Consider the following 15,148-nt stretch of genomic DNA (forward strand, 5'->3'; position numbering starts at 1 on the left):
GGAAACTCTTTAGGCCGCACCCCGCCGTCGCCGTCGAAGCTCCCCGCCACATCACCGCCAAACCCCCCTCCCCCTCAGCGTTTCTGGAACCAGGTCAGTTTCGCAGATCCCAATAGAAGCTTTCAGTTTGAAGTGGACGCGACGGCCGACCCAAGAACTAGTTCCGTCTTGCCTTTCGCTTTCGCAAATAACGCACAGAGTACATGTAAAGCGAGCACGGAGAAACTCGCATCGCTGCGCCATGAGCGCGTCCTTGAGAGCAATGGTGCGCTGCCGTATCCGATGCCGCGAGACACAGCAAGTAAAACAAAAACGAACACCATTGTCGTAAGTTCACACGTCAGTCGCGTTTGCCGGCTCGCGAAACTGTACTGGTGAAAGCCTCGCTCCAACCTCCTCATGAAAGCCAGCTGCGAGATTAAGCGCAGTGTTGTTTGCGTCTCGTTTCTAAGGAGCTTCGCTCATCGCTTGGACACGGAATAGAAAATATTAGTGATAATCCTTTCACTGTGAATGAGTTGCACCGAAATGAGAATTTGCATTCGTGCCTGTTTACTGAGTTGTTGGTGACACCGGAGCAGTATAAACAAGTCGTGCTTGGCAGGACATTTCTGCTGCAATAATATTCCGCTCACAGGAGCCTCCATGTCGGCGACGTCTTTTCAGTATACTCGAAACATGTTGGGCAGCCCATTCAAGTACACCAGCATTCAGGTTACAAAGGTAGTACAGCGCTTCTGTGCGCCGGTTCACTTGAAGATCTGTTGAATAATTAACCTGACGTCCTGTTTTTATGGTTTCGACATGTGCAATCACGTGGCACTTACAATCAAGTGCGTACACCTTGCGATGACAATATCCAACACCAATCAAACAAACCGAAAATCGACAAGTTCAGCCACGTGCCTCATAGTAAACATTAGAGGACACGTCAAACGCATATTTAGGTACACCCAAAAGTAAGACAGTTGATAGACGATTGGCATCTACTTGCTCATCTTTTGACAAAACTTATAACGACTCCCCCAATGGTGGTATTTCTTTCACTCGCTTGGCTTTATTCCCACTTTGGTGGGAAAAAAGGGAGGCTGGTTGAAAATGCACACTTTATATCATATGGAAGCGTTTACCTCTTACGAAGTTGACTAGCAGGTTGGCTTTTGTTGCACACTAACACACGTTTCCTGCGTTCATATATTTAAAGGAAGTTAGTTTCTGCGCGTGTCAATATCTCACCTACGCCGGCTCAGTGACGATATGTTTGTGTAAAAGAAAGTTCGGGGCTGCACAATCAATAGTTCAGAAGAGATTGAAAGGCCAACGAAATTTCTCACCTGATTTTTGCTACATGAGGCTTATGATGGTTCTAGTTAGTTGAGTGCCTCAAACACGAAACAGCGCTGACGGGGCCCATGATTGTCGGTGCAATAATTTTAAAGAAGCATTTGACAATCGCTGTATCTCTGTTTCTTTGTTTCAGTGGAACTAAACGGGCAGCAGACGTCACCACCTCTACTAACGCAAGCTCTTTCAGGTACCTCTCCCTGTTTTTGGCGGCCGTAGCCCCTTACGAACGTTATCTGTGTGCTGCAGCAAACAGCCCGGGCCCCATGGACATGTACAGCTCGAGTCAGGACAGCGTGAGCTACGTGCAGGCCACGTCACCGCAGCCATCGGGCTTTCCTCCGCTCACCGTTAGCATGGTGAGCACAGCACTAGTTTTTTTTTAATTTTATTTCTATATGTGCTGCTGTATTTCATTGCAAGATGTTGCAGGAGGCAATACTCTAAAATACGATATGAAGAAGGGTACTTTGAAGAAAGAGAACCGGGAAAGTATACACAGCTCATGAACGAACGTAGTTTGATGCCTTCTTCTCGACAGGTGTATGCAGTCCAGTATTGATGCGCAATCACTCATTCGCAAGATTATATTTGGAATGCGCGCCATAAACAGAACTTGCTTATATTCGCACATTATCAATTTCCTTTATCACGAACATATTCGCAGCCATCTTTCTTATTGTGTACAAGGCAACCAACACATATTACACCCAACTCTTCAACGCATGCAAAATCAAGCACTTCACCTCATGACATTCAGCCATTTCTTAACCAATGCGATGTCAATTTATCGCAATTAAAATATCCATCATCTTCATCACCTCTTTCAGCCAAAAGTATCAACTGTGATGTTCAAGCTTTTTCGCGGTATCCTACGTGTACGTAGATGTCGTTGTCGTGGAAAGCCTTGTAAATAACGTTAGTGGGTTCTGTGAGCTCGATAATCGAGTTCTGCCTAAAGTTCGCACGAACTACAGTAGGTTCACCACCTTGTTTACAGGAATCAAGGTACGAAACTCCCTTACTTACATCATGAAATCATTCACCTCGGAACGTACATTAAAAAACCAAGTATGAGGAAATACTTTTGGCAACAATTGTCCTCATACTAACAACTGTTTTTTGATTCTTACGTGTTATATTGCTGATATGTTTTGTGTGAAAGAAGTGTAAATTAAACGGCTTGTTTTCTTTGTTAGGGACAATATTGTCTGTTATTTCTCATTTATATATATATATATATATATATATATATATATATATATATATATATATATATATATATATATTGTATTGTTATTCGCGATTGTTTTTCAGCGTTACCTTTTGCTTTTTTGTCTGTTAAACGTATACGTGATTTTGTTTTGCAATTTTTTCCCACTGTTGATTATTTTTGCTGATTGAAGATACTGTAACCACTGAATTGTGCATTTTTTCCCGTTCCCATCATGTATGGAGCCTCCCCCCACCCCTCAAGCCAGTTTCTAACTTTGAGGCTCCTTGTGTATTACAAATCTTGTACACACTTTTCTTTTAATTAGTGCTGTTGATGTTTAATAAACTTGAACAGTAGCCCAACAAATTCATTGGTGGACAACTTGCCCACAGTGTTCTCAAGACCATTTCAAAAATGTCAATAGCATTACGAAAGGAAGAAAGTCCAAAGCAATCAGTGGTTGATCTTAAAAGGACTATGTTAAGATGGTGCCTTCTTCTGGTGAATGAGTTTGTAAAAACAGTGGGTGCATCGATAAATGTTTCGCCATGAGCAAGGTTATGCATCAGGACAAGAAGGTCGACAAGCGCGTCTGGGGGCAAACTGTTTCAGCCGGTAACGGCTCAAGAGCTGACTGCGGTGCTGGCGGAGGCACTAACAAGCCCGAATCTGGGATGGCTGTCGAATGACCCGAGCTACTTTGCTTCTTTTTCAAGCAGGCAGTGCTGCTCGCCGATGCAGTTCCTGCATCGTCCGGTCGTACACTTGGAAAGTTTCGTACGGATACTAGGTTCTTAATTTTAGCTCGCGCTTGACTTGCAGCTCGTACCCAAGGGGTAGAAAATCTTCTCGGAAGCACTGTTCAACTTCTGCCCATGTGGTGAAAGGCGAGTGCATAATTATTCATCAGCATACCCCGGTTTACTCCTGCATAATGAATATCTGTAAGAAAAAAGTGAAATACTTTTGATTGCCTGTTGTTTTCGGGAAACGACCCAAAAAACTTGGACCATCTCCTGCTAAAGGGAACCATGTGTAGGCTCATTCACACCGAAGGCGGCGCGTCTCCTATGGATCGCCGTGGGGCAAAGTAGGCGGGCATCTGCGCACGTGTCGCTGTGCCGTGTCAGTGCTTCTCCCAAACGTACACCCGCGCCACCACCGCGCCTCCCCTGCGTGGCGTTCTGATAGGCTGCGGCAAAGCGGCGAGCCTCGGTAGGCGGCAAAAAAAAAAGGGCCCCGTATCTGCATGTAATCTGCAAATGTCGTCGAAAGACGATAGTCTTGCGTGTGAAGAGAGTGAACAAAACATTTATTTGATGTTCCGCGCAAGAAAATCGGTGAATGGTATTCCGGAGGCGCTGCGTTAGAGTGCCTCGTGCGTGCAGCGGAGGCACACGAGACATGAGCGCCATCTGGTGTTTTTTTTTTTTTTTAGGAAAACAAGGCGCGTAGCCCTGAGACGGGCGTGCGCGCCTGTCTCAGAGGTGATAAGGTGTAGAACGCGAGGCGACGGGTAGGGGCCACCACCGTGTCTTTTTAGCAAAGCGTTGGAAACACTCGCCTTTCCGTGCAAGCGTTGCATGGTCAGCGCAGCGTGATAAGTGCTATGGTCCTTAGAATTGCTTATGTATGTCTTTTCTATTAAAAGACGAACATGCAGAATATATACGTGTTATAATGGTGCCTCATATATGCGCAATAATTGCTTTTTAATTTACAATCGCACAACACATGAACGCTAATTCTTGAGCAACATTGGTGGGCGCTGCGGATGGGGTCGCCCGTTCAGGGTATTGGCTGGTGCTGTTTAGAGTGCCCAGTTGGCGGTAATGGTGGACAAACAGACAAGTGTACAGACAGACAGACAGACAGACAGACAGACAGACAGACAGACAGACAGACAGACCAAAGTTTTTGCGTCGAAGGTCCCCAAGAAAGACTATCGTCTTTAAAATTGCTCCGAGAGCGATCGCCCTTGCCGCCTGGATTTGCCCCCGCTTTCGCCACCTGGTTATTTTCGCTATCCGCGTTACCGCCTGGCCGCTTTGGCCGCCCCGCGTTCGGTGTGAACGACTGGCGGTGACGTTGACGCTGGCGCTCATCAAGCGAAAGCCAAGTACAGACGCCCTTGACTGAATTGTGAACGCGCGATCCAATGCATACATATACGGGGTGGCCAGTGAACGGTTGTGCAACGAGAGCAGTCGCTTTTTTACTAGCAGACGTTGCCTGCGCCAGCCTTGCGAGGGAGCGACAGTTTGGCGGGTGTCTCGCTCGGCCCGCACGAGACGTGAGACGCGTAAATGCGCAGTGTGGGTGGACGGAGGGACAGTGTTACACAGGCTTGTCGTAGAGCTGCTTCGCATCTTAAAGTCACAGAAATGGAAATGGCCGTGTTGGGACACCATAGAGCCGCACCCAACATGTGATGTCGCGATTGAGCCATCTTCGTTCAGTACTTGGAAGACCTTGTCAACGTGGTTCCCTTTGTTTTCCACTCCTTCCACGCATCAACAAGCATGTTTATTGTGGTGGTGCGTAGGCTACGCAGCTAGCCCTGAAAGATGCGGGTGCAATCTCGGCGTGGGTTCGCATCCGATCCCTGGTGCGAGCTTGATCTAACTTCTCCACCGAATGTTAGCGCACTTGTTCATTTAGCACAAAACCGCCACTCAGCTTTGTACTTTTTCATCTGCCTTGAAAAAGTATAGAACATATAGTTCCTGGTTTCTGCGGCATCGTTTTTCATCATGTGCATTGCTAAAATAAATTGCTAAGAACTCTCAGTATATTCATTTTAACAAAACAATGCAGGGCCCGTTGATGGCGGCTGCATTCACCAATGGCTACCACTGAAAGAATCATCTGCTCTACTCTTCCTAGGAGGTGCAAGGTGAGCTACACTCTCTGTAAACAAGCTGACAAAACCTATGGCGAAATGTCTTAGATATAACGTTGTTTACCACAATGACAATATCAGCTGCAGCATGCCCACAGCCGTGTAGCGGGAATTGAAGGGAGCATTTTACTGAATTCACATCTCTAAAAAAATGAATTTAGGCTGATTCTGGTATTGACAAGCACCTCACGGAAATAAAGCAGTGATTGATAGCACTAGGTGTAACGTTTGTAGCATGTCCGCGGTCGTGAAATGGGAAAGGGGGGTAGAATTTTACTGAATTCACGCCACGTAAAAAATGAATCTTCACATCCTAATTGTGATATTGAAAAACACCTCACGAAAATAAAACGTTGATGAAGTTCGCAAGACAAGCGATGACGCCGGGTGTAGCGTTTGTATCATGTGCGCGGTGGTGAAGCGGAAAATTGGGGGAGGAGGCATTTCACTTACATCACATGTCATAAAAGATGAACCTTCACAGCCTCATTGTGGTATTGACAAACACCTCACGAAAATACAACTGCGAATTTTAACAAAAAGAAAGGATTCAGCAATTTCTTTGTTTGCCGCGTCGGTACACAAAATGAAAGTGTGCAGAAAATAATGAACTCAGCCTCATTTTTTGCGGTGTGCTGATAGATATCTCGAAGCCGTCGTTGGCGCATATTCAAGCAGTTGAAAGGTGTTGACGTCTACGAGGATGTTCTCCATGAGGTCGGGGCCAAGCCACACGGAATTAAAAAAAAAAAATGCCGCCTGCATCTTCCCACGGGGGAACTCGATCGAGCAAATGCGTCGCAGAGCGGGGGGGGGGGGGGGGGGGGTAACGCGTGAATGTTGCGCAATTAGGTATGGTTTTGGAAGGCCTGATTGTTATTTCGTCTCTATTATTCCGATATATTGAATGAAGGAGGAGCGCTGCCTTCAACGTCAAGCAAAAGCGAAGTAAAAACGCCTTTGACTGAACTCCTAACGCGCAATCCAGTCCCTACATTTATGGGGTGGCTAGTGAACGATTGTGCAGCGCGAGCAGTCGTTTTTATTGCGATAGCAATTATATGGACAGTTTTTTTGCTGTCGCCGCCTTCACCGTCATTCACCGTGTATATATATATATATATATATATATATATATATATATATATATATATATATATATATATAATGTGTGTGTGTGTGAACATTCAAGGAAGCAAAAATCACAGCTTTGCCGCAAAATCGAAGCAATGAACGCAATAGCAAGAAATTTGGAGTCGCGCGCAGAATTGCAAGCAGATCGAAACGTGGCCCGTGTTTCTCACTTGCAAATGACGCATGAAGCGTATTCGCAGATGCAGATCAACGCGAATAAGCGTCTTAGTTGTTACTTCGTTGTGTCTGAAAAGCGCGCCCTTTTTGCAAACGGAGACTGTGCAACGATTGCAGTGACCTTTGCGCGCCCAGTAACTACAACAGAATCGTTCCGGTGAAAGCCCAAGGCCAGCCAGGACGTACGATCGTCCCCACCTCGAGATAAGCGCGCGCGTTAGCGTTCACCTTGTTCCCTCTTCGTAGAGCAAAGTAAGCGTAGGAGATGAGAGCGCGCGCCGCCGCGTCGTGGTGATGTGGCGACACGCGCTGATTGGGCCGGCCATCTTGCTGGTGATGCTGAAAACACGATAGTTATCTCCGAGATGCCCGTGGTAGATATAAGTGGCAGATATAAATAGCTTGGTGTTTGACCGTTCAAGAATATGCTCTTTCGTGGCTCAGTGGCTGACGCCTCGCAGTGACAATTCAGAGGTCCCATCTTCGATTCTGCGCGCTGGAATATTTTTCTGGATTAGTTTCCTGCGTTTTCATATATATAGATACGTATACATATACGGTGAGTGAAGAAGGAACTTGACAGCAAGCGTGCTGGGACTTGACCAGCGGCTCCCCAGTACGCTTATTGTCAAATTTCTTCTTCATATTTCGCGCGACCTTTCGTAACATGTAGCAACTGAACCTAGATGTAAAAAAAAGCAAACCGATTGGTTCTACACGCGAATAAGAATTTGAAAAATTTGTCGTTTACAGCTGCGATTCGAACCTGTGTCTTTTGAGTGGGAAGTGGGTATTTTACCTCTTGAAACAAGAGCTCATAGATAGTTTGAAGGAAAAAAATAATGCTTTGTTGGCTTGTGCGACCTCGTTCTTAGTCTGCTGCACTATCGCCTCACGTAATCTCTGAGATGGTGTCTAAAAGTTCCGCTGCGCGCAAACAGCAAAACAATGGCCTCTAAAATGCTCATAAGTTCATTTTTTTTTAATATGACGTTGCCTACCACAAATGATTGCCGAATAAACAAGTTATAAAACGTATTTTGTGTTTTATCACACGTAGCAGATAGTTTGCTTGGTTGTCTCATAAATCTTTGAATAACAAAATCAAATCTCAGAGGCCGTGCTACATTAGAAAGGCCTCTGAGATGTGTTTTCACATCGCAAGTGCCACAACAAGCTACAATAATTTAGGGGAAAAAAGCCATGGCCGCAAGTTTTTGCATGACGTTCCTTTTAAGCGACGACCGTGAAGATACGATCAGAATTGCATCGTGTGCCGTATCGATCACGAGCTCAAATCGAGGAAGTCTGCATACAAACTCGCGGTGCGATGGTTAATTTGGCAGGTAGTTTTCGCATTCATTCTTCGCTTCTGCTTCAGCACGTGTTCATGAGTGGTGGCTAGTCGCCAACGTCCAAAGATAAAAAAAAGTGCACGCTATGCACTTGAAGAAAGTATAGCGACTGCGGCAGAGAAATCTTGAACCATATTTCGCAGCTTGAAAACACAACTTGCGATATTAAGGCACACTGCTGCTTTTTTGTGTGCATGCCTTTGTTGCTAAGTGCATAAACGCGTGTATCGATGTTATTGTTGAAGGTAAGTTGACGGCATAATGTTGCAGCGTTGTCTATTACCAATATTGCCTAAAGATTGTTCAGTAACGTTTCATCACTGGTGGAAAGCAATGTTAACGTTTTGACAAAAATGAATGGTGCAGAAATGTTACTTTAAGTTGTCCAACGTGGTACAGCAAAACACAACATTCAAAACATTGCTCTAATGCTGTAACAACATATTGTGCTACCAGGGTAGTAACCGACACTCAAGAGCCTTCGAGCGCTGCGGACCGCCAGCAGTAAATGGTGTATATAAATAGCTCGCTGTTAGTATCTTGAAGGACGTCACAGAAAAAAAAACAAAAAAAAACGCCAGGTCTGCGCGGAAGGCGCAGCATTCCTTCTAAAGCTAGAAGAGCGGCCTTTCAGAGCCTTCTTTTTTTTTTTTTAAACACTCATTGGTTAACTGCTGCAAGAACTCTTGCTTGATGCCCACTACGGAATTAATTATAAAAATCTTAGGATGGTAGGCTGGCATTCGCTCTGCTAATTTTCGTCATTCTTCTGAGAAGCGTGGTATCCGCTCAACTGTTGCGAGAAATTTGGTGCCAATTGTTCATGCAGTGGCTGACGACGATGAGTTATTATGCCTGAACTGGTTATGCGCCATAGCTCAGCTTTTGTAATGGGTTAAGCATTGGACGACCCACTCGTTACGCTATTCGCATTGTGCGACGACTGATCCTTCTTTCGCTGTTTTAAAATGTTTTTTAAGTCGTATTAACGCGATTGCTTTCCCGACATCAAGCCCGCCTAAGGCAAGTTTGCCATCAAGTCCAAGCACCGGCATGGCTCAGCGGTAGCATACTGGTGTGGCACCCAGCGTACCCGGGCTCGAACCCCACAGTGCCATGGTATTAGTTTTTTTTTTTTTTCAATTTCTCGCTATGCGGTTACGGACACCAGCGACGGCGGACAGCTGTGGCGCTGCGCGAGACCCGAGTTCTGATCTCATAACAGATTTCGCTTTAGATGAACGACAACGAGTTCATTTTGTCAGTGATCGGACCAGCCTGACGTTGTGTGTGTGTGTGTGTGTGTGTGTGTGTGTATATATATATATATATATATATATATATATATATATATATATATATATATATATATATATATATATGTATATATATATATATATATATATATATATATATATATATATATATATATATATATATATACAGTTCTTTATTCTGGATATAACGAAATTGATAAATTCCCGGAAAATTCGTTATATGCAGGTTAGGTACGAAAATTCATAAAATAAACGTGCAAATTGAACAAACGGGAAAATTGACAAACGGCAGAGCTAACCCAAAACACGTATTCTACAGTAAAAAAAAATGCACGTCATTATTGAGATAGCAATCTTGTAGACACTCTCGGTGGGCTTCTCCCGTCACCGCCATGTTTCGTAACAAGTCCAAATTGATGACATGCCCCCTCGCATCCTAACTTTCACGAGCGGGTAAAAGGGAGCGAGCGCTGCTGAAGCAGAGATCAAATGATTCGGGCCATCCCTATCGCCTGGAAAGTGCATAACATCTCCCGCGTGTTAGAACTGCCGCCTAATGCTTAAGGAGAAAGTAAACCACCCGTCTTGAACGAGCATGAAACAACGTGTGAGGGGAGGGGAGGGGGACCGCTCGAGTAGCAACAATGCTATCTGGACGAGAATCAGTGCTGTTTCAACGCCGATGCATCGTCACGAGCTGGACGCCAGTGCGGGCGGCCTTTTTTTTTCTTTCTTGAGCTTTCATCTATATATAGATACGTATACACATGCGCCGATCGAATAGCGGTGCCGACGGAAAAAAAAACAGCCAAGACTGTAAATGTAATTGCTATCGTGATAAACTATTGGCCCCGTATCTGCATGTTACACTGCAAATGTCGTCGAAAGACGATAGTCCTGCGTCTGGAGAGAGTGAACAAGAAGTGTAATTGATGTTCTGCGCAAGAAAATTGGTGAATGGCATTCTGGAGGCGGTGCGTTAAAAGTGTCTCGATTCGTGTAGCGAAGGCGAACGAGCGCATCGAGGCATGTTAGACACAAGCGCTATCTGGCAGTTATCTTCGAAAACGAAAGAAGACGTGCGCGCCTGTCTCGGAGGCGATAACGTGTAGAACGCAAAGCGACGGGCAAGTGCCACCACCGTGTCGTCTTAGCAAAGCGTTGGAAACACTTGCTTTTTCGTGCAAGCGTTGCATTATCAGCGCAGCGTGATAAACGCTACGGCGCTTAGAATGACTTATGTATGCCTTTGCTAATGTAAAGTCACACATAGAGAATATCTACGTGTTGTTATGGTGCCTCAGATATGCGTAATAATCGCTTTTTAATTGACAATCGCACAAGTATGAACGCTAAAACGTGAGCAATAGTGGTGGGCGCTGCGCATCGGGTCCGCCGTTCGGAGAATCGTTTGCTGTCGTTTGTGGTACCGTTAAGGGCGCACAAACCGACCAAAATTTTTGCGCTGAAGGTCCCCAAGAAAGACCATCGTCTTTAAAGAAAGCAAAGCTGGACGTCACCGAGGGCCACATCATGCGTGCGCAGTGAAACTACGCGCGTGCACGGCGTCGAAAACGAACAGCGAAGGACACAGGAACGGATACCACGGGAAAACTATTTGGTAAAGCGCCCTGCATATGCAGCGCGGCCCCACATTATGTGACTCTACTTTTGCGTGTTGGCAGTGCCACACTTTTAGTTAGTCTTCTTTTTGGTTTGGAGTGAGGGAAGGATGCACACCCGCGGCGGCGAGAATGGCGGCAACGCCGGCTCGTGGGGTGGAGGCCCGCCTGCCAGCCTCACCCACTCGCAATAGCGAGCGCTCGCTCTCGCCTTGTGCGCCGTGCGCGCCGCCGCTTCGTCGGCGGCGGGGAAGCCGCGAAAGATGAATGCCAAAATGCGGAGCGAAGTTCGTATAGTTCCTAGATTGTCCGTGGGGAAAATTTGTTGTCTCCCGGTTGTCTCCCGCTGTTACTTTGTTACTTAGAGGTCGCAAATGCATGTGCTTCTGTATGGCAACGGGGGGGAATCGAAAAAAAATTCGTTATATCGAAGAATTTGTTACATAGAGGTTCGTCATAAGCAGCTTTAACTGTATATATAAGCAGGCTTATCTGTGCTGAACGAGTGCCTTAGCTAACCCTATCCGAAATCAACACCATTGTTTCCGCAGCATTTCACTGCATTTGTGTTTCACTTTTCCTGTTTTCAGACATACGTAGGTGGTTCTAGCCAAGGAACCTTTGATGAGTGAACCGCAGTCAGAAAGAAGAGAGACAAAGCTTTCAGCTCCTTGGCTTCCTGTTCCTGTTTGCAAAGCCCCCGCTCGCGTGTGTGGTCTGGAGAGAAAGCTGCCGACGCTTGCACCTGGCTTCACCTGTGGTGGCGCGCCCATGGACTCCCGTCTTATAATCTCGGGAGTCTTGCTTGTTTTGTTTTCTTTCCCCGTGAAGAGAAAGAGAGAGACGTTCTAGTTATCGACTCTTGCTAGACTGTCCTTCTTTGTAAGACAACGACTTCTCTCCCATTTGAGCGCTTGCAAGCCTGTCTCTTTTTTGCTGACTCACCTTTGATGCATCACTTTTCATACAAAGCATAATGTCATCTTCCAGGTATTTTCGTCTTTTCTTTTCCTGGCAAAGCACACGATGTCCCGAGTTCCTTTTCACCTCACACATTGTGAAACCATCTCCCTCCTTAAACACCTCTAAGGCATTAGGCATGCAAACAGGCAGTCATATTCCTGCTGGCTCAATAATGTGCATGAAGACAATTAAGATAATTAATAGTGCTATATTAAAGTCAGTTATTGTCTTTAAAAATGCATTGTCCTATTTTTCTTTCAATTAAGTGTCACCTTCTATAAACATAATTACTGGAAGTACCCTTGGTGTTACATTTAGTCTTTTCAGTTGGTTTGGTTGTCATGACGCTATGTACCATTCCCATTGTTTCCTTTCCCGTTGCATCGAAGTCTTTGCATGCACAAAAACACGTATATAGAGCGAACCTCTTTTGTAACGTGAAGCAATAAGTTGAGTCACGTTCCACACCACTGAACAACATTAGTTCAACCAAGTTCAATGCACTTCAATGTGACGTGAGCCATGCATGACAAAACAAAATATTTGACACTTAAATGACATGAAAATGTGTCTTCTGAAATATCAGTGCCAGGCAAGCTTAGTGGATATCTGTACTACTGATTGTGGCTGAGCCATTCAAGGTTATTGATGTGCTTGTTGGTTGTTTATGAGGTGGTTTAGCCTCCACATTACTCTAAAACAGACTGACTCAGTGTTTACTCACACGACGGCACATGAGCTGCCAGCAGTCCTACATAATGGACTTTGCCAGGATGCAAACGGCAGGCAAACTATGTTTTGTGTTGATGATGTTGTTGGCCATTCACATGTTTCTCTGAATATGCTCAGCGACATTCGCTGGACTCGTGGTGATTACTAGAGGCATGCTTTGTTGCTCTCAACGTCTGCCCCACCCGTTTCATCGCACACTTTTCTCTACTTCACTCTGCACATTTCCCTGTCTTGACATTTCTTCGAACAATATTCCTACCCACTTTGTCTGCCATAAAACAGCACAAACAAAAGCAAAACCAAAGTGTTGCGCACAGCCCTTCCTCATAAGCCGCGTCATGTTTTTGTGAGCATATATCTGCATGCATGAATGAACCTCCTATATCATTGTTGTGTGTTTTAACTGTGATGCCACACTGCTTCCATGACAACAAAGCGCCGCGTGTCATAGCAGTGTTTCCTTTTTATTTTTGACCTGTCTCAATAAGTGCACGCGAGCCACATGTTTATCACTACAATGTGTGAATGGCACGAATGATAATGCATGGAGATAAATGCATTGTTTTGATTGTTTTGCCATTGAACAGTGCAAGCAGAACAGCTGCACAGTCAGGACATGTAACCTAGTGTAACAGGCAGTACTATCTTGCCATCTTTTGTCGTTTAGCAGTTCTTTTTTCATCCCTACCAGAATCATATAACCAGAGCTATGTTGGTGCCTTCATTTTACATTAGCACACGTTCCTTTGTAACACGTTTGTGGCAAAAAAAAACTAAAATCTAATGAATGCTCGAGACTTTCACGTGACTTTGCATCTTTTTCATTCTTAACAATGCGGGCCTTATGTATGAATATACAATTCTTGTAATTATGCATAGATTTTCAAACTTCAGCAGATTGTGATATCCACATTTTTTTCTGGCTTCATTTTTTCTTCATATTATACAACTATCCTTAGCATCAGCTGACACCTAACTCAGTGAATATGAAATAATGCACTTACCACTATGATTTTATTTACTATGAAATTTATTCTATTTTACACTATAACCAAGAAATAATATGTTTACTGGACTGATAGGATAAGCATATTTTGTGGTTTCAAAAGTGCAGCATCTTTCGTTAATTCTTTGTAAACACTTTTATCTCTGCTAATTACCAATTACCCCAGTGCTGTTCCAAGAAGCCTAGTATAGGAACAGCCACTGCTCATTTTCACTACATGCTTGATTGTGGAAGAAAAACACTGAACGTGAGATTGTCTAAAACAGCTCAGATTTCTACACATAATCGTACATTTAAAACGAGCATACATTGCTTTATATATCATTGAAATATAGAAAGCTTCATTGGAGAATGGTTTGAATATTTGTGTACATTTGTGTAGCATCTAAGCTATTGCTTGTTGGCTTGCATTTTTTTCTTTTCACATTTAACTCATAAATTGCACCTTACTAGATCTGTTTGCCAATCTTAATTGATTGATTACCTCTAAATCCAGGCAGCCAAATATACGCAAAGCTTTGGCAAAAACGTGCTTGGTTAATGATGTGTAGTATATGTCGTGAGTGGAATGAAAGGCCTGTAAACATTGGTAACTGAGCACTGTTCTAACCTTTCACACAATGAAAAGCAATACGAAACACTTGTCATCATATGACTCCATAACCTGACCTCTCCTGTTCTTAAGCAACTTTGCAGTCGACATGTATTTTCTTGGTGGACTAATTTTCGGTGACCTGTCTGTAGCTTTGTTCCCACACTTGCAGTAGGGATGTTATAGAGCAACATAATGGAAAGCCTGCCTACGAATGGGCAACAATATTCAACGAATAGGAATGTTTACTAGAATGCTTCACTCTTTCTGCCCCTTCCAGCAGTGCTAATCAAAGTATGATATGCTAATCAAAGCACTACATGTAATTTACCATAACTCCTCTCCTCACTTTGATGTTCACTAAAGCACGCATCGCGCAACGTCTTCTTTGGCCGGCCCGACACGCTTGGGGTGCATATACACATGTTAAACCTCATGAATATTATTTTTTAAAAAACTCATTAGTCAAGTTGTACAGATGGTGCACCGTCATCATGCCTATTAGCTCCAGTCTTTTTTTACTTGTTTTGATATCTATTGTGAAAAAGTTAGCCATCATTGTGGCTGTTAAAATGGTGTCAGGATTTCCCGGTTCTCACGTTGTCATCTGAATATTGTTAATAAGCTATGCTGTCACGTGATAAGATATACATAAATATCTGCCTTTAAGACGTAAATATGTATGAGCACTTGTAGGACTAGTATTGCTTAGTTACCACAAAGCAGCCTTGTTCCTGTATTGATAACTGCCTAATATCAGAGATCAATGGTAATTTATTAAGTTATCATGAAGTGGCATAACAACGAATGATTAGCTATGTGGCCAGA

At 44.2% G+C, this 15,148-nt stretch overlaps 1 protein-coding gene across 2 annotated transcripts in view; it reads left to right on the forward strand.

The window, feature by feature from the left end:
* The window catches only part of Rbp6 (RNA-binding protein 6), a 361,701-nt gene extending 349,740 nt beyond the window's left edge, over positions 1-11,961 (forward strand). For both annotated transcript variants that reach the window (XM_037433718.2, XM_037433719.2), the window contains 4 exons: positions 1,481-1,534; positions 1,594-1,703; positions 5,378-5,456; positions 11,618-11,961. In XM_037433718.2, coding sequence (XP_037289615.1) covers positions 1,481-1,534; positions 1,594-1,703; positions 5,378-5,419 — 206 coding nt within the window. In that variant the 3' untranslated portion in view covers positions 5,420-5,456; positions 11,618-11,961. The remainder of the gene's footprint in view (positions 1-1,480; positions 1,535-1,593; positions 1,704-5,377; positions 5,457-11,617) is intronic.
* The last annotated feature ends 3,187 nt before the right edge of the window (positions 11,962-15,148 follow it).

Source organism: Rhipicephalus microplus, chromosome 3, assembly GCF_043290135.1.
Source record: "Rhipicephalus microplus isolate Deutch F79 chromosome 3, USDA_Rmic, whole genome shotgun sequence".
Classification (NCBI taxonomy): Eukaryota; Metazoa; Arthropoda; class Arachnida; order Ixodida; family Ixodidae; genus Rhipicephalus; species Rhipicephalus microplus.